This window comes from Stegodyphus dumicola, chromosome 2 (genome assembly GCF_044657685.1).
Source record: "Stegodyphus dumicola isolate Sdum_Otavi_A_Nest chromosome 2, ASM4465768v1".
In the NCBI taxonomy this organism is placed as follows: domain Eukaryota; kingdom Metazoa; phylum Arthropoda; class Arachnida; order Araneae; family Eresidae; genus Stegodyphus; species Stegodyphus dumicola.
In genome coordinates this window covers 266857580-266877020 of record NC_140769.1, presented here as the reverse complement: position 1 = coordinate 266877020, position 19441 = coordinate 266857580, and the positions used below count along the sequence as shown (strand labels likewise).

Genomic DNA, 19441 nt, shown 5'->3' with positions numbered 1-19441 from the left:
GATGCTTTTCAAAACTAGGAACTCAGGTCCTGCACCATTTGATCAATCTGTGCTGATGCAAGACTTTGGAAGCGTCATTGACATTGTCTCCCTGAGACTAGAGCTACTAGAGATCTTTTTGTACTCTGAGCAGGATGATGTCAGCGATTCACTTGTGCGGCAAGGTGTCCTGGACTTCGATTAGTGACAACAGCAACACTGTCATAACAAGTTTTACAATGTAACAAGATTGTCAAAGTGGTTTCATTTGTGATGGCGCTGTGGGATCAGTAATAACACAGTTCAATAAACACAGCACAAATAAACACAGTTTACATTACAATACAGCCCGATGCTGTGTGATAAACACCTTAACGCTTAATATAAGAATGTTTTCAACCAATATGTGCAGTGTACCCTCGACAACCAAACTAAAATCTAAATGTTGAGATTATATATATTATGATAAAGGTTGCTTGCTCCTGTACTTTTTTTACATTATCATCCGAACGGTAAAATATGCTACTAATATTTTGGTTCTTCTCTTTGCATCATTTTACACTTAGAAAAGAAATGCAGAAGGAAATCTGCAGTTTTTAAATTGAAATTATTTATGAATTGATTTATTTTATTCAGTTTTAAGCTCTCGTTTAATTTTACGAGCTTAATTTGGTCTGAAGTTTCGAATTCCTTTATGTTTATTCACAAGAGATAAAATTTATTAGAATTTTATGAAGAAATGCAAAGAGTTTTTAGTAAAAATATAAGTGGTGTAGATTATAGATATAGTAATACTAAGTACTAGCTATAGATATTATTAAGTATTAGAATAGATAGAAAGAAAGAACGTAAAAAATGGCGTTTAAGGTTACATGGTCAAGCTATAACACCAGGTTTAAATTATTGAGTTAAATTAGATATATTCAGATCTTTTTAACGATAGAAGCAATCTAGCATTTGGAAATCGTGCTGTATTTGAAATTAAATAAATTGAGCATGTAAGAATACAAGGTTAAAGTTTTCTGAAATAACGTTGCTTGTGGCATCACAGATTAATACGAAAATCAAAGAGCATTGCGCGGTAAAAATTTGTCTGAGCTGGAAAAACGTTTTTTTTTTTATATCTTGAAGCGAGTAATAAACATTCTTTGTAAGTATTTGTAGTTACTGTTTATTATGTATATGTGTTATTATAGAAGTGATTACCATTTGAAGCTAAACGACTATACTTACATTTTATGAGAAACGCTGAAGTTTATCTGAAACGTGTTGCTTTTCATTGTTGTAATCATTCAGCTAAAAAAACATGAATTTCATTTGAAATATAAAGTATTTCAGTGTTTTAGCTTTTAATAGATGGTAAATTTTTTGCCAAATATTATTAATTAAGATTAATATATGTAACTGAAACGCTGTTTTTTGCATCTGTGCAGATCTGACAGTTACTGCATTTTATTCAAATAGCAATAACGTACTGAATTGACTAACCACTAAGGTCTGTGATATTTTTGGCAGTATTTAAAATGCAATAATGTACATACAATTACTTTATTACTGAGGGCGGTTGATCGAGAGAGGGCAAAAACGTATGAATGAAAAAGATATTACTAATTTATGTTTTCCTGTGCTTCGTATTTCTCTTTTCGAATTTAAAATAATAAGATCATATAGTAGAACTTTTATGGAATTTCAGTGTGTAAGGACTTTTTTTGGGTTTTCATCCGCAGAGAACCCGTTGGCGCCGTTGCATTTTTACTCGCCAAGCTCGCCGTTCATTGACGATGAGCCGATCCGTAAACATGATATTTTGTAAACGTGATTTTTAGTGCATGTAAATTCAAATTAGCAGACAAAACAATATATTAAGCATATGGTAGTAAAAATTCACAGATAATAAGCATGTAGATGTAAAACTAACCGGTTAAACGTGATATACGAAAATAAATGTGTATTAAATTCAAGTTAGCACAGAAAAGAATATATTAAGCATAAGACAATATATAAGGATTTATAACGGAAATAAAAATTTATTTAAAAATATAAATTAGTATTAATATACTGAAATTAACCGGTTAAGCGTGATATACGGAAAAAATTTGTCATAAATTCCAGTTAACACAGAAAACAATATATTCCTTACACCAGCAGTGGTTTGCTAATTTTGATGACCATGGTGATGCATCGAACTATTCTGACATCTTAGATAATCAATATTTTTTATTTCAATTTAATCATCTATTTATGTCACACCTGCTATCCTCTGAAAGGTTATTGTTAGAAAAGCATTAACAATGTTATGTTGTTAAAATTTTACTCCATAAAAATTGATTTATTCTCATAATTTTAGATGACAATAACCAATAATAAAAATAAAAGCATTACTTAATTATTTAAAATGCACATGCACATTTTTTCGGTCTACGAAATCAAATTATTTTAGACTTCGGAAACCTCATGGTTCTTAGAGCTGTTAATAATTAAGAATACAACGTGAACAGCCGTGTTACAAATTAGCATTCACCTCTCCTTTCATCCCGAACCGAGAACCGGCATCTACCTACGAAAATATTTCTATCTATTCGTTGTTAAAAATTCAGAAAAAATAATAATAAATAAGAGAAGAATAATATAAATCTGCAAATGCGAACAACGACAGTGTTAATTCAACAAAATAAACGCAAGAGAATGGTTGCAAACTTCGAACAAGCGAATAGGATAAATCCGATGGGTTACCAAGTTTGAACTATTATGGCCAATGTTGGCAATGTTACATTCTCTGCGGAAGTGCTTCCCTTTTTTTATGCATATGAAAAAACTTTTAAATGATCAGGTATTATCTAAAGCTTTTGGTAATTACCCATTTCAGTATTCAAATTATTTCGAGTGTATCAAAATACTTTTCTAGATTATTAGTGTTTAGCATTGTAGAAAATGGATGGTGGATTAATAATAAGTTTTAAATAGAAGAGTGATATATTTGTTTGAATGTAAATAGCAGTATTTTACAATTTTAATTCAGTAGGCATGAGTCAGTCATCTTAATGGTTATTCATGCATAAATATCACCCAAATGCTGATGATGTAATTAAATTGGCATTACCTTTAAATGTTTCATTCCATTATTTGCATTTCTATTGATTTGTAGTAAATATTTTCACTTAAAATTTAGGTTTGTTTATTTGATTATGGCAAAGCACTCGAGGGCTGTCTTTCTAAGAGGAGTGATGCCTTGCCGGAGGACTTGAGGGAAACTGGCTCATATACACGTTACACATGGGAAAACCATTTAAATGCCCATGCAGCCAGCCCGTTGATAATTTGAAACTCAGACTGAACTATGAGCATTCAAGATTTTACTGCTCAGTCACTGGTGTGCTTAAATTTAGGTTTTATTTTCATTCTTAGTGAGAATATTTGAAGAAACTAGGTACAATGAGATACATTTCGATGACCTCATTGATCACGTGACTTATGTATACCTTTTATAAACATACAATGCAGATTACCTCAGAGATCACGTGACATATGTACAGCTAATGCAAACAAGCAAGGTCATTTTCCTCTTCTCTTGCGGAATGTGTCTCATTCGGTTAGAATGGCATCAGTTAAAGATATGCCAACAACCACACCAAATATGGCTTGAGAGATATGTAGCTTTCACTTGAAATATCTGTCACTCATTATTGTTTTTGTTATATTTTGTCATTTTTTTAGTGCTATGGATTACGCAATTTGACAATTACCTAATGACGAAGAGGCTGCCATAAGATTCTTTCAGGATAAAAGAGTAATTCATAGCAATAGATCTTTGTTTTCAAAAGCATCTGATGAAGTTAACTTTTGACTGAAACAGTGCTCCTATATGGTGTTACAGACGTTTTTGCTGTGAAAGAAAATAATTAAGAACCAAAACATGATTTTAATGCTCCCATTTTTCTTTCCTGAATACTGTTCGTTTTAACTATCTGTGCTGTCAGGAATTCATGTTGATTGAATTTTGCCAACTTCAGTTAGAAATCAGCCATAGTACGACAGTAGAGTGGAATAAATCCTTGAGGGAGGTATGCACAAATAGTTTGATGTCTCTTAAAAGAAATAAAACCGTTGGAGCCAACAAAGTCGTAGAAATAGTAGGGGGGGGAAAAAAAAAACATGCCTAATGTTTTTGTCTTTTTACAAAAAGACAAAACGTTGAGCATATTCTTCCTGTATTTGGGAGTTTATGTTGGGAAATCAAGGAATATTTTCTAGTCATTGTTTCTGATTGTTATGTTACAGGATTGATGACACTCATTCTAGCAGCATTATATTTTCAGACTGCTAAAAAATAAACGTCAGCGGGGCACTGCTCGCAGCCATTTGTAGACATATTTGACAGAATTTATGTGATGTCGGTTGTATTCAAAAACTTAAATTTTTTTGCAATATTGTAGTTATATTTGTAATTTTATGCCACCTGTTAAAATTAAATTTTGTTATTTTTTATTTATGTGCAGAATATTCTAGATTAAAATTTTAAATGAAAAATTTACTGTGGGTAGAGTAGACTTTAAGGTACCCCTTGTATTATGGCGAAGTTGTTGTTTGATTTATCGCCAAGTTGTTGTTTCATTTATGGTAGCCTGAGTAGTTGAATGTTATGGAAACCCTATTGTGACATAATCGGGTGCATGATTCTGGGAATTTTTTAATCATGGGCAGTGGCGGCTCGTGGCTAAAATTAGTGGGGGTGCTGTTCCAAAAAATTTTAAACTTTGTTTAAAAATTGTGTAAAAGGAATATAAAAAGAAAATTTATTTGAAACTTCATGAAATTTTGCAAGAAAGCAACTAAACATTTCTTAGTTACTTTAACCAAAATTGTTACAGTTCAATCTTTGTCTATTCATTTAAAAATGAAATCCAATTTTTTTGTTTTAATTTGCGCGAAAAGATCAGTAATTTTCTCCTTGATCTCTAGATGACAACCGAGGAAATTTTTCTTTATTGAAAGCCATGCAAGCGCATTTAGTCTTTCCGAATTCATAGTGCTTCTTAGAAAAGTTTTCATTCTTTTCAATGTTGAAAAGCAGCGTTCTGCCTCTGATGTAGTCATGAGAACTCTCAAGAGAATTTTTATCAGTTTCGTAATTTCACTAAGAACATCATCTAGATTATTTTCGAAGATAAATTTCAGTAGCTCAATTAATTTTTAGTATTCATGGATATCAGACGTATAATAGAATACTTTTAGTTCAGTTTCAAACTTTTCTTTGCCAATCATTGGATATGCTTCAGTGGTCAGTACTATTTCTTCTGTAGAATGTTCATTCCTAAAACTAAGCATTTCTTGTTAAACAATTGAGCAGCTGCTAAGTGTTTAGTGGAAGAATATCTTCGCAAGCCAAAATAACGAGTCAAAGAATTGCACAAAATCGGTATCCATGTACCGCGAAAAATCTCCAAGTTTCGCCAAGGGGTACCCCTAAACTATACTTTTACCTTTACTTTCTTTCTGAATTAAGAAATTAAATTTTACTTTTCACGGAACTAATTTTTTTTTTTTTTTTTAGTCTTTCAAATTCTGTTATTTCATAATTTTATATTTTGCGACCACTGGTGGCAAAAATAATGTAGTGCATTTTTAACTGACACCACTGTAACAGAATAGTACCAAAAACTAAAACTTATGAAAGTTAATTACCTACTTCAAATCAGCAAACAGTACTAAAATGCAACTAAAATGATATTAAGTTGCCATTTATGGATATTATTAAATTGTTCTTTATGAATGCTATTGCTAGTGCTTTGAAAATGTTTTATTGCTTGAATGTTTCCAGTTTGAATCTGCAGTACAGTCAAAAGTTGTTAATCCGGACTCGTCGGGACTTCGGCGATTCTGGATTATAGATCATCAGTTTAAATCTGGTAAGATGGCATGCAGAAATTATAAAATTAAAAATATGAAATCGTAATTTATGAAATAAAGAACAATTATGATCTAAAGGGTATCAAAATTTACAGAAAGAAAAAGCTTAATATTTATTTGTTTGCTTTATTAAACATTTCTTTCAATGTAAGTTGTTTAAGTTGCTTGTTTCATATGATAATACTTTCTCTTTAATTCTATTAAACAGACATAATTTCTTGTTTAGTTACAAAGTTCCGCTGTTCAAGTCGTATAATTGCTGAGTCGAGAATACCAACTAATTTGTCAATCAAAATTTTTTCGTTTTCAATAACCTCTGTTACTTTCTTCGCTATTGGAAGCGAATTATAATGACGAGAAACTTGTTTTAAATCATATCAAAGACGGAGTACATCGAGATGAAATACTACATTTAATAAGGAATTATAAGCCAAATAAAATAAAAAATCTGCCTTGAAGGTAAGGATATTGCTGACCGATCAACTTCCAATTCACGCTGCGGCACGCAATGAATTGATAAATAAATAATTGATAAATTGATAAACATATTTCAGAATGATTAGATAATCAAAGGATATGCCTTTATCCATTTTTGGAGCAATTCCACTTTCTGTTTAATAAACTTCGAAGCATACTTTCACTTTGTAGATCCTTTACATATTAGTAAATATATATCGAAAATTCTATTTGACATAATCAAAAGTTCAAGCTTACTTTTATAAAATTGCTCTAACAGTCTGGAAAAAATAATAAGCCGGATCCAATTCGAAGATTAAGGAACAACGCAATCTGCAACATTAACTGAATTAAATAATTTTAGCTTAGCTTATACCATCCGTTATACATTAAACGCGCATGCATAAATGTATTATAGGCATGCGCACATGCATAATCGCAGCTGTAAAGGTCTTACAGTGACGCATGTGCACACAGTTTGTAGCTTTGAGGTCCGGATTATGGGTGTCCGAATTAACGACTTTTGACTATACTAATTTTCATTGATAATTCTGGGTAGTTTGAATTGTTTTCATTTAGAGAAATAAGTTTTCAGAGGTACAATATGTATTTGCATTATAGCAGTATACAAGATTTATTGCTGCTAGAAAGGCGTTTGAAAGAGCATGGTGTAAAAACTTGTCACAATTGTTCTGTATAACTGTACACTAAATAAGAAATATTGCAAATATCTGCATCAATAATAATGTATTAATAACCTATATTTCTACTCAGATTATACAATGCCTGTAAATATTAGATTTAATACATTCCTACAATAATATCAAGCATTCAGTACAAAAATCAAACTGTCATGTGAAAAATACATGGTACTTTTCCGTTTCGCCGGCGCAAATCTCGCCAAGCAGACGTTATTGGCGACAACATACAGTATACAAATAAAAAAATGTTAACAAATGTTAGTTCTAAGAATTTTTTATTTTGAAGGCATAAATATTTTAATAGAGCTTAAAATTTTGTAAAAAGCCAATAAATAAAAACAATACATTTGTAAAAAAGACATTAATTTAAGAATTTACTATGCTTTCATTGTTCAACATCCTGATTCACCGGTTCGTATCACGTGACCCCAAAAGATCTCATCTCACGTAAACTATATTACCAAAATCTAATTCTCTCAATAATTATCTACATTAATTTCAAGTTAAATCTTGTTTACAAATCTTAGAATACAAGTTTAAATGCAAGAATTGTTTCAATTCGTATGAATAGCTTACTCAGAAATTATGTAAAACTGCAGTGCTTTACTTCGCTGGTGCATTAGAATTGCTGACTTTAATTCTTGACTTTGCCTTTACTATATTTTCGTCTTCGGTGAGCGGTGTGATTGCTTCCTAATTGACTTAATTACCGAGAATGGTCTTAGGTCATAAAATTGAAGTATCTGGTAAATATTCTATGTAATTTTATGCCAGTATTGGAAAAAAAAAAAATAATCTGATAAGAAATGGCTGCGACTTGTTTTGAAAATGAGGCGTAAAAGGTTACCAGCGAGGATATTCCGTTTGGCATTAGTTGTACCATTAGTGGCGACTTTATCGCCTGCGCCGGCAAAACGGAAAAGTACCAAATACATTAATCGGCTGATCTTTAATCTGTGGTACACCTTGGTTTCTGTTTGAAAAAATCGCCAAGTGTTATTTGTTGTTTGTGAAATCTGGAAGCCTGCTGCGTGAAATGAAATGATTATCAATGATTTCAAGCTGCGTGAAAACATTGATAATGTTGGCGAAACTAGCCTTGGGGAAATTTATGTGTTTTTTTTTTTTTTTTTTTCCATTTAAAAGGAGTTATTTCTGCAAATATCACCAAACGTGTTGTGATACATTGAGATTTGGGCTATTTTTTGTAATAGTAACCCTTTTGTATAGACCGGACTTTTTTCATTGTTACCTTCTTTTCAGTTGCTGTGTTTGGTTGCACGTGTGTTGGTGTTGTATTTTGACGTGGGTACCATCATTTGAGTATGTCTGAGGTAAATAAGTGGATGAATGTTAATAGTTTGGACGCTATTATATGTATTTGTCTGCCATTAACTCCGTAAGGACTAGCACGGGGAGAGCGAAGCGCAGTCGCGGGACCGGACCTGCTGAAATGGATCGTTGCCATCGGCCTGCACATTTTCAGCAGTTAAGCCTAATTTTACAAAAAACATCGTAAAATCAGCATTTTGATATTAAGTTGTGTATTTAATTTACTTGTTTTTAATGTGTATTAATATAAAGAATATCACATTAATAGAAAAAATTAAACAGGTAAAATACTAAAATCATAACACATAAATAAAAACTATAAACATGAAAAAAAATTTACAAATATGAAATTTAAAAAAAAAAATAAATAAATAAACAAGAATTACCTGTAGGTAATTAAATTCCAATTTAAAAATTCTGCTGTGTGTGAAATAATTCAAAACAAGAATCGGCACGCAGTCCTACCACGTATATTTCGCACTCAAAATACATTGTTTGCTTTCGCTTTTCCTTGTTTTTAGCGCACACAACGCATCTTCTCCTACTTTTATTACCTTTTCCATCAACATAAATTTTCGGAAACTGTCTTCCAGTTAGACGGAAAGGTGGAGTGTCCATTGATTTTGGACAAATTTTTAAGTTTTTAAGTAAGGTCTCTAAGCCATGGCTAACGGAATGAAACTGAATATAACCCCCACACATGTCCCAAAACTTCTTCAAAAGACACTCAGAAATATTTCAGCTTGAAACCCTGTGTGACATCGGGTCTTTATTAGATAACTTCCTGTTTTTCTAAATCGAAAACAGCGTCCATAATGACTGGAAAGTGATCAAGGAAAGACCCCCCCCCCACTGGTGGGATATCTGTTACTGATCGCTTGCTGATGCATAATGGCCACTTTGAAAGACAGAGCTCTGTTAGTGAAACTTTTCTACCAGAATGACGAGAACTCCTGTGCTGCGATAAGAGCATTCCGTCGGCTCAAGATCTTACACCGAGGACCAATGACACCATGTGCTCTACGAGACATGATGAAGAAGTTCGAAAGAACGGGACAGCTGGGAATTTTACCAGGTAGAAAACGACAGGTTGTGGAATCTGCACGCGTAGAAGATGTTGCTTTGGCGGTCGTGGACCCCACTAGCCAATCACCACATGGTGTGCCAACTGTTTCTCGTGCTGTTGATATGGCCTATACGACTGTCTGGCGTGTGATGCGTCGAATCCTCGGTTATTTTCTTTACAAAATCCATAGTCGTCATCAGCTGTCCGACGGGGATCCTGTAGTTCGGGAAACATTTGCGTTGCAGTTCCTTGCCAGAATGGAAGTCGATGCTACTCGGCCGTGGAACATCCTTTGGACGGATGAGGCCCATTGTCACCTGAATGGTCAAGCGAATATGCACATCTGCCGCATTTGGGCAAGGGAAAACCTGCACGCAATCCATCAAGTGCCCTTAAACCCTCCAAAGGTTACTGTATGGTGCGGTTTCACTGCAACATTCATCATTGGGCCTTATTTTTTTTTGAAGAGGTGACTCCAACAGGGTTCAAAACCTGCTCTGTCACAGGAAAACGGTATCAGGACATGTTGAACACGTTTGTGATCGCTGAACTGCAACAACGTGGCCACCTTCAGGATATGATATTTATGCAGGATCGTGCACCTCCCCATATTCTTCGTGGAGTTCAACAGATGTTATGGGCAACTTTTACCGATGCACGTGTGATCAGCCGTTGTTTCCCTACAGCTTGGCCTCCCAGCTAGCCTGATCTCACGCCATGCGACTTTTGGTTATGGGGATTCTTAAAGGATCGGGTCTACCGAGAACACCCAGCAACCTTGGCACATCTGAAAGATGCAATTATTCGACATGTTCGTGGAATTAATGTGGACCTACTGTGTTCCGCTGTGGAACACACTGCTTTGCGAATGGAAAGAGTTGTGGAGAACCACGGCACACATATTGAACATCTGTAGAATGTCTTGTTGATCTGCAGTGCCACCTATCGCCAACTTCTTGTACAATTTTTTTTTTTTTTTTTTTTTTTTTTTTTTTTTTTGTTTGTTTAATAAATCTCGAGCGGATGATCTGAAATGTCTGTTTTTAAAATTTCATCACATTATGACCCATACAACACTGCACAGGCCTCTGAGTTGGGGAAGTTTAATTTGGATAACCCTGTACATTATATGCAAGATAAATACATTATATACCAAAATATAATGCCTGTGTCATTATACGAGGGCCATCCAGGAAGTAGATTACGTTTCCATCTGTGTCCGCTAGGGGCGGGGCTAGCGCGGCCATCTTAGGGTCAGAGCGTTGCGCAGCTCAGTCTGCATCTAGCCGTGCTAGTGAGAGGTTCGTGCTGTGCTCCGTTCAGATACTGTGACGGTTTGAAATGTCTGCGTTAATTGAAAATCCCGCGAGGTGCGCTCAGTAATAAGGTTTCTGACTGCAAAAAACTGTAAACCGATAGAAATCTATCGGCAGCTTCGTGAAGTGTATGGGGACAACATTATCACTGAAGGTGGATTGCGTCAGTGGGTCATAAGATTTCAAAATGGCCGAACCAATGTTCACGACGAAGATCGAAGTGGGAGACCCAGCATAGTGACCGCCGAACTTCTCGAAAAAGTCGATGCTAAAGTCCGTGAAAATCGAAATTTCACAATAACGGAACTTTCTTTGAGTTTTCCACAAATTTCGCGAAGTTTGTTGCACGAAATCATCAGCGAAAAGCTTGGTTACCACAAGTTTTGTGCAAGATGGATTCCAAAAATCTTGACAGAGGACCACAAAAATCAGCGAATGGCTGCAGCGTTGAACTTTTTGGACGCTTACCATAAGGATGGTGACTCTTTACTCGATCGCATCGTTACTGGTGACGAAACATGGGTGAAACATGTGAACTGTGAAACGAAATTGCAATCAATGCAGTGGGGGCACACAAGTTCTCCCCAAAAACCCAAGAAATGCATGCAAACAATGTCGGCAAGGAAGATGATGGCGACTGTTTTTTGGGACAGAAAAGGTGTAATTTTGGTGGACTTCCTGGAAAGAGGCACTACAATAAACTCTCAAAGGTATTGCCAAACTCTCCAAAAACTCAGAAGAGCAATTCAAAACAAGCGCAGAGGAATGTTGAGCTCTAAGATCTTGTTGATTCACGACAACGCCCGGCCCCACACGGCAAATGTCACTCGTAAAGTTCTTGAATCTTTTAAGTGGGAGTTGTTTCCTCATCCGCCGTACAGTCCCGACCTGGCACCGAGCGACTTCCACCTATTCCCAGCAATGAAGAAGTGGCTGGCTATGCAGCGTTTTGATGACGACGCACAGCTGCAAGAAGAGGTAACGAAGTGGTTGAAGGCGCAGGCGGCCGAATTTTTCGACGAAGGAATTTCCAAGCTCGTACATCGCTACGATAAATGCCTTAATTTGTATGGTGACTATGTAGAAAAGTAGTATTTGAGTGTGGCTTTCATCTGTATATAATAAAATTTGTTTCCTATACTTTGTTTATTTTTTTATTCCAAAACGTAATCTACTTTCTGGATAGCCCTCGTATATAATGGACATTCAAGGCATTTTATATAATTGCCTATTAAATCGAGTAAGAAAAACTAAAACGCTGGTTCTTTCCTGAGAAACATTGCGCGTCGAGAAAGCTGATAGTCTTTCCCCTTCTGTAATAATGTTGTAATGTTACTTTTTAATTAACCAAGAAAGCTTATGTTAAATTTCAAAATAAATAGAAAAACATAAAAAAAGAAAATCCTAACAAAATAAACAAAAATGCCTGTAACCCTTTAATTTACAGGTGCACTTATAAAGAGCTGTGATTTCCAGTTTGTTTGTTTCAATAAATCTCTCAAAACCAGAAGCACAAAATAGAAACTAATGCCAATACATGAAAATCAAATGCCGTATGAGTCAACCCATGTGAAAACAATTAGCACTTAGTTCCATTCACTGGCTTTTAAAAATTCAAATAAATCGTTCCGTTTTAATGTCACGTATAATGCGACGCTGGGCTGGTAGGAACAGAATTGTTGTGCCGTGTATACGGGACGCTGAGCCGTTAGGAGTAGAATCGTTGCGTGACGCGACACTGGTCCTGAACGGGTTAACAGAAGATGAGCCAAAATGGCCAAAAATTTTAATTGAATTGCTGGTTAGAGTAGACTGAAGGGTACCACTTCTATTATTGCGGAGTTGTTTCATTTATCGCCAAGTTGATGTTTTGTTTATTGCCAATTTGTTGTTTTATTTATGGTAATCTGAGTAGTTGAATGTTCCGTAAATATACTTTTACCTAGAATTGGGTGCTCCTTTGATTATTTAAGTGAAAATATATGGATGTGCACATGGACAAAGTCAAGGGAGTGTGCAATGCCAAGTTTGTGCAAATCTCTGATATTTTTTTAAGTGAAAATAGGTGAATGTGTACATGGATAAAGAGAGTGTGCAATGCCTAGTTTGTGCAATTCTGTAATGTTTTTTTAGATGAAAATAGGTCAGTGTGTACATGGATACCGAGTTTGTGCAATTTTTTGACTTGTCATTTTGTCTTTGTGTAGTGGCAATTTTTGGTGCTAAAATCGCCGCTACACAAAGCCAAAATAACAATTTAAAGAATTGCACAAACTCGGTATCCATGTATCACCAATTTTTGCCAAAGGGGTACCCGTAAATATACTTTTACCGAATTGCTTATGTGGAGGATGGAGGAGATTGTGGTGGGAAGCATGAATATATGCACGTGGAAAAAAAGGTAAAAAGGTACTTTAAAAAATTGACGTTTCATTTATTTATTCGTCTCTGTGTGTTAATTTTTGTAAAAAGATTTGTTGTGTAATGTTTTTATGATACGAAATATGTATTTTTGGTTATTTATTACTCACTGCTTGTGTATTTTTGGTTATTTGTTCGTCTCTGTGTGTTAAGATAGTGGCGAATTTTTTTTGTTATCATGACAGTTTTAACTTTGATTTAGCTTCCTGATTTTGTTTAAGTGAAAATAGATTGATGTGTACATGGACGAAGTTAAGGCAGTGCGCATATTGTCTAGTTTGTGCAATTCTCTGATTTTTTTTTCGAAGTGAAAATAGGTCGATGTGTACAATGGACACCAAGTTTGTGTAAGTCTGATTTTTTATTTTGGTTTTGTGTAGTGACCATCTTGAAATCAAAAAAGAAATGATTTGCCAAGGGATACCATAAATTTTTACAAATGTGGCAGAAATCAGGTAGTTTTGCTAAATACTGAAACCGAGAATGTGTTAAAAAGAAATGATTAATATGAAAATGATTGGTAAGTAGTAACAAGAAAATGCAGAAATGCTAAATGTTGACTGCTTAACTGCTTGTGGTCAGAGTGGGAAATTTGTATGGAAATGACTTCCATTGTTACGGTTGCTGTTAAATGTACTCTTTTAATTTATCTGGCTTTTTTGCTTATCATAAAATATTTCTCAAACTTCATGAATCTGAAATGGATTATATCAATTGGAAGGAAGAGCTATGGAACTGCAAGAGAGAGTCTAGTAAGAACACGGTATTACAAAAAGCAATGAAAAGTCGGGTGGAACAGAACAAGCATTGAAGTATCCTATTGAGGTGGAGATCTGGCAGTCAAATAGACATGAATCAGCAGAGTTGAAGTTGACAGTTGACATTGCATTGTAAGCATAAAGGAATGACCAAGCAGTTGACTGAGAATGTGAGTAAATCTAAGGAAAGTGGTAGATTGGGAGTAGGAGAGATATCTTTTCAGTGCCAATACATAATTTAGAAAGGTAAATTGAAAGTTAGAAGAAATGGAAAGGAAAATGCAAAATAATCTGAACAAACATGAGTGAAATAAAACTAAGAAGGAATGAGGGAGGGTTGATAATGGAGAAGATGTAGAGAGCTATTTAGGTGATTTATAAGCTAATGAAGTGTGGGAGACTTTATTATGAGTTAATTTCTTCTAATACTTGGAATAGTATGGAAACTTTGTCAGACTGATTTGTTTGAAGCCTACACATGTGGTTTTTTAAGCTAAATATAATTTTTTAATTTAATTTTTCCTGAATGTTTGAAAACATTTTCAAAATCTTTCATAATATTAAAAGATCAGAGTAGATGTGTTATTATTGTGATTTTTTACTATGTTGGAGCCCACATCTTTGCAATGTGACAGGAACAACAATGTAATAAACTGCTATGTAACCACAGAGCATCGCTTGGCTGTACCTGTGACATTGGAGAGGTGTGGGCTCTAATTTTAAAAGCAGCCAAACTGTCAAAATGATGAATCACATTTTCAAGGTATGTGTTATTGCTGCATTTCCACTCATGGTTGTTATGTTGAATCTTCATGCATGATGAGTCTGCTTTTGAGTTAGTATCTCAAGATCTGTTACAACACTCCCTTGTGCTCTTTCTTTGGATGAAATATAGACAGATATGACTGTCGTTGGTCGTGAATTGTGTGGGTTGAAAGTTACAGTTAAAGCTTCTATTGCTGAAAGCTGTAGTAGGTTATCAGATAATGAAAAATGGAGCATTAACACAAATTAACACACAGCATTAAATAACATACAGCTTTCCTTCACCATGTCTGGTGTCTCTCTGTTGATCAAGCTGCACTGTATTTGGTGTTTGAACCAAGCCTGTATTTTTGTAGGACAGTGGCGGCAAACCTTTTTGGGGCCACGTGCCCAGAATTCAACCCAAATCCACTTATTTATAGCCAAATGCTAACAGTGCAATTAAACCTGAAAATGGAGGTTTGGCTTAGCAAAACAACACACACTTTAAGACGTAAAAAGAAAAAACAAGAAGAGAGTTTTCAATGATACAAAAAACTTATTACAGGAAACAGATTGGTTTTTCGTAATTAATGGGATTTTTGCTTTTGTATACATACTGGTAATTCATCAAACCTCTGCTCATACTGCATTAATTTGAACGCAACACATGCAGCACTCAGGTTATCTGTCAGTCTGTTTTTCACATTTGATATAATTCAAAGCTGAAAACAGCTGTTGACACGCATAAGACGATTCAAATAAAGTAAGAATAGTGCCCCCAAGTCTTCAGCAATTCTAAATAATTCTGTCCAGGTCTCTTGAAATTATCTACTATCAATGTTTAATTTTGCCTTTTTTGCTGGAGTCATTTGTGAGGGTTCAAGACCTGGAATATAGAAAAGCTCAACATTTAAAAATGAAGCATTATTTACAATATTATTTACCAAATTAGCAGCTTGTGCAAAACATGTTCCAAGTCTAATTTTGTTGGTTTATTGGGCTTCTTATTATTTGAGAACATGTAGCAAGCAACCTCTGTAGGATGTGGGAAGTCTGTCTTCTCCCCAACTACTGCACTTGGGCATCTCTCTCTTACCTTCTTTCATTGGTCAACTTCTTTAAAATCCAAAAATATGTACACCAGAAATTTTGAATGATTTTTTAAAAAATTTTATAGTATGTCAGTGTCCATTTTACTTAAATAAAAATATTTTTTTATTTAAATGCATGCAATTTTCTTAATATTATAAAATATGCTTGAACTTATGATTAGTTTTTTTTGAGCCTGAAATTTTATAGTTCTGTTAGATAAAAGCACACTATCAAAATATCAACAATTTCACGTTACTGCTTGCAAGCTGAAGACAATTTCTCGACTTGCAGATAGCAGTTGTTATTGGGAAATTGTCTCTTGCCAAATTGCTGGAAATTTATAATTAGAATTGAAATTATGAAATGGAAATAAAATGCCATATAAAATTAGAAATAAAGTTAAAAATACCTCCATTTTGTCACATTCAGATTGAGAAACAACATAGTATAAGCCAGCTTTTACAGCTCAAATTTAGCATTATTCAACGAAAAAGCAACTAATGTACAACTTAATAATATTTTGTTATCAAATGATACAGTAAATTGATGAATTCATGAAGCAGTTTTAAAAGTTTTTTGTTTCTAAAACTTATATAATTTCATTTCAGGAAATTTAATATTAAAAAAATAGGTGAATGTTTCTTTCAAATTTTAGTTTGTTCTTATAAATTAAAATTAAATAAAAGTATCATTTGTAGCTATTTGAATATTGTTAATTCCTTTTGTATAATTTTTAGATTGCTATGGTGCCCAAACTCACTTCTGGTGCTCTAAATCGAATATTGAATGGAGAAGATGTGGCAAATGCTATCATTCAGATTCTGGGTTGTAAGAAAATTCAAGGTAGCGGAAATGATCGCTTTAGGTTGCTTATATCTGATGGAGTGCATTCATATGCATTTGCTATGCTCGGAACACAACTGAATCATTTGGTAGCAAATAAAGAGCTGGAAAAATTCACTGTTGTTAGAGTTGATAAATGTGTCTGCAATCAAGTTCAGCAAGACAAGAAAGTAATTATTTTACTAAGTTTAACAGTTTTAACTCCTGGTTCTGAAGTTGGAGACAAATTAGGAAATCCAACAATTCTAGGGCCTAATGCAACTTCTGCTTCTGCAGTTACTGCTTCAGAAGCTTCTAATGCTGCTAAAACTTCCATTATTAATGGCCCAAGTAAACCACCTGCACAAACAAATCTTCAGATGAATGGTTCATCACAACAACCTGTTCATCCAATTAGCAGTTTGACACCATACCAAAATAAATGGACCATAAAAGCTAGAGTCACCAGTAAGACACCTATTCGAACATGGAATAATTCACGTGGAGAAGGCAAATTATTCTCTGTTAATCTTCTTGATGAAACTGGGGAAATTCGGGCTACTGGCTTCAATGATGCTGTTGATAAATTTTATGATTTGTTAGAGCCTAATAAGGTATTTTATATATCCAGAGCTACACTAAAAACTGCCAATACAAAATTTAATTCAGTGAAAAATGATTATGAAATGTCTTTTAATAATGACACCTGTATTCAGCCTTGTGAAGAAGCTTCTAGCACTATTCCAATGTTGCAGTTTGATTTTGTTCCCATAGCTCAAATCGAACAAGTTGATAAAGACACTAATATTGATGTCATTGGTGTGTGTAAGAGCGCTTCAGATGTTCTGACGTTTACAGCTCGAACAACTAATAAAGAATTGGTCAAACGAGACATAAGATTGGTAGATCGTAGCAACAAAGAAGTTAGTTTGACATTGTGGGGTACTGATGCTGAGAAATTTGATGGCAGCATGAATCCAGTTGTTGCTGTGAAAGGAGCTAGAGTTTCAGATTATAATGGACGATCTTTATCTGTAACAATGTCAAGTGTGTTGCAGATCAATCCAGATATTAAAGAAGCACATATGCTGAAAGGTTGGTATGATAGAGAAGGTTGTAACTTGGAATTAGAGTCAATTTCAGGAAAGTCTGGTGCAGTGTCAGGAAGTATGGGTGGCCAGTGGAAAACATTTGCTCAGGCTACTAGTGAGAACCTGGGAATGGGTGATAAAGCTGATTATTATGTCAGCAAAGCCACTGTGGTAATGTTAAGGAAAGAGAACTGCATGTACATGTCATGTCCTTCTGAAGACTGCAAGAAGAAAGTAATTGACATGAACAATGGAATATATCGATGTGAAAAGTGCAGTCGTGAATATAATGAATTTAAATGGCGTCTTCTGTTATCTATAAGTGTTGCTGATTTTACAGAGAACCAGTGGGTTACTTGCTTCCAAGAAGCTGCAGAATGTATTTTGGGCATCACAGCAGAAGAATTGGGCTCATTGAAAGAGAGCAATGAAGAAAGGTACAATGATGTTCTAACTGATGCCAATTTTAAATCCTACATATTCAAATTACGTACAAAAATGGAAACTTTTAATGAAGAAAGTCGTTTAAAAACAGCAGTTGTTAGTGCTTCTCCTGTTGATCCAGTCAGCTATACCAAAAAAATTATGGCAGACATAAAGCAAATGGAACAGGAACTCTAAATGATTTTATTACTATGGTTATTAGCTTATATCTATAGCCATGAAAAAGAATACTATATAATGCATCACAAGCCATTTTATCTGCTCTGAAAGTTTGTATTTTTTTAGTAAAACTGTTGTTCAGTTAACAAGGAATGCAGTAGTCATATTTTTCTTTACATATATCAAAGCAGACCTTTTTCCCCAAATTTTTTGTTTCATATGAAATGAATATTTTATTAATTCTGCTATTTTAAGACATTCTTGTGTTAATATTCATGTTTTATTTTTTCTTCCTTTATGTGAAATGTGTATATTGTTAATTGTGAACTTTTATTTTTTATAAAAATGCTACTGTTATAAAATCATGAATATTACATTAAAAGTTTAGCTTATAAAGTTTTCAAGTTGGAACATAACAATAATGTGGTTTATGATGTAAAATAAAAATTTTATTAAATAAATCTGATATGATTTAAAATAAGAATACTTTCTTTTATTACATTAGTTGTAAATCTAACAATTTTTGTATGTGAAAAAAGCATTCAAAATTTTCTTATTAGCTGTTAACATTTGGAAGTAATGTTAGTTTTGTCAAAATTAGTCTTTTTTTATTTAAATGGGGGGAAAAAAAGACAAAAAGATCGCTTATGTTCTGTCTATGCATAGGCAGCATAAATAAAGTACTATAGTATACGAATTAATTGGGACAAAGCAATTTTTTCACTGAGTTTTAGTTAGTTAATTAAGACAGTTTTAGTTTAGTTAGTTGCCAACAGGTCCCTCAAAGCAGTTTTATTTGCCTTAATATCAACTGCTTTTGACCAGTTAGAATTGGTTTGGACATTAAGATTATAGCACCATTTTTAAGCTTGTTTCTGCGAGAAGGCGTTACTTTTATATCCTTTCTTAATATGTTTTGCATGAGTTCACTTTATCGTACTAAAATTGGATATAACACTTAGAAAGAGAGGAAATTACAGTCACACATCCATGACTGTAAAAAATATTGCTTCCTCAGCTGATTAAACCAACTCCCAAATCTGATTCATTCCTACTTTGAAGTAGAATTATTTATCTAATAAAAACTAGCACAAACCTTGAAAGACATCTATTGTCTATCGGTATTGATATTCATCCTTCAAATGTGCAG

At 34.0% G+C, this 19441-nt stretch overlaps 1 protein-coding gene across 1 annotated transcript; it reads left to right on the top strand.

The window, feature by feature from the left end:
• The first annotated feature begins 1002 nt into the window (after positions 1-1002).
• Positions 1003-18757, top strand: RPA1 (replication protein A 70). The gene is made up of 2 exons (XM_035364847.2): positions 1003-1129; positions 16513-18757. The coding sequence occupies exon 2, from the start codon at positions 16519-16521 to the stop codon at positions 18307-18309; it is 1791 nt and encodes a 596-aa protein (XP_035220738.1). The 5' UTR covers positions 1003-1129; positions 16513-16518; the 3' UTR covers positions 18310-18757.
• Positions 18758-19441: the final 684 nt, after the last annotated feature.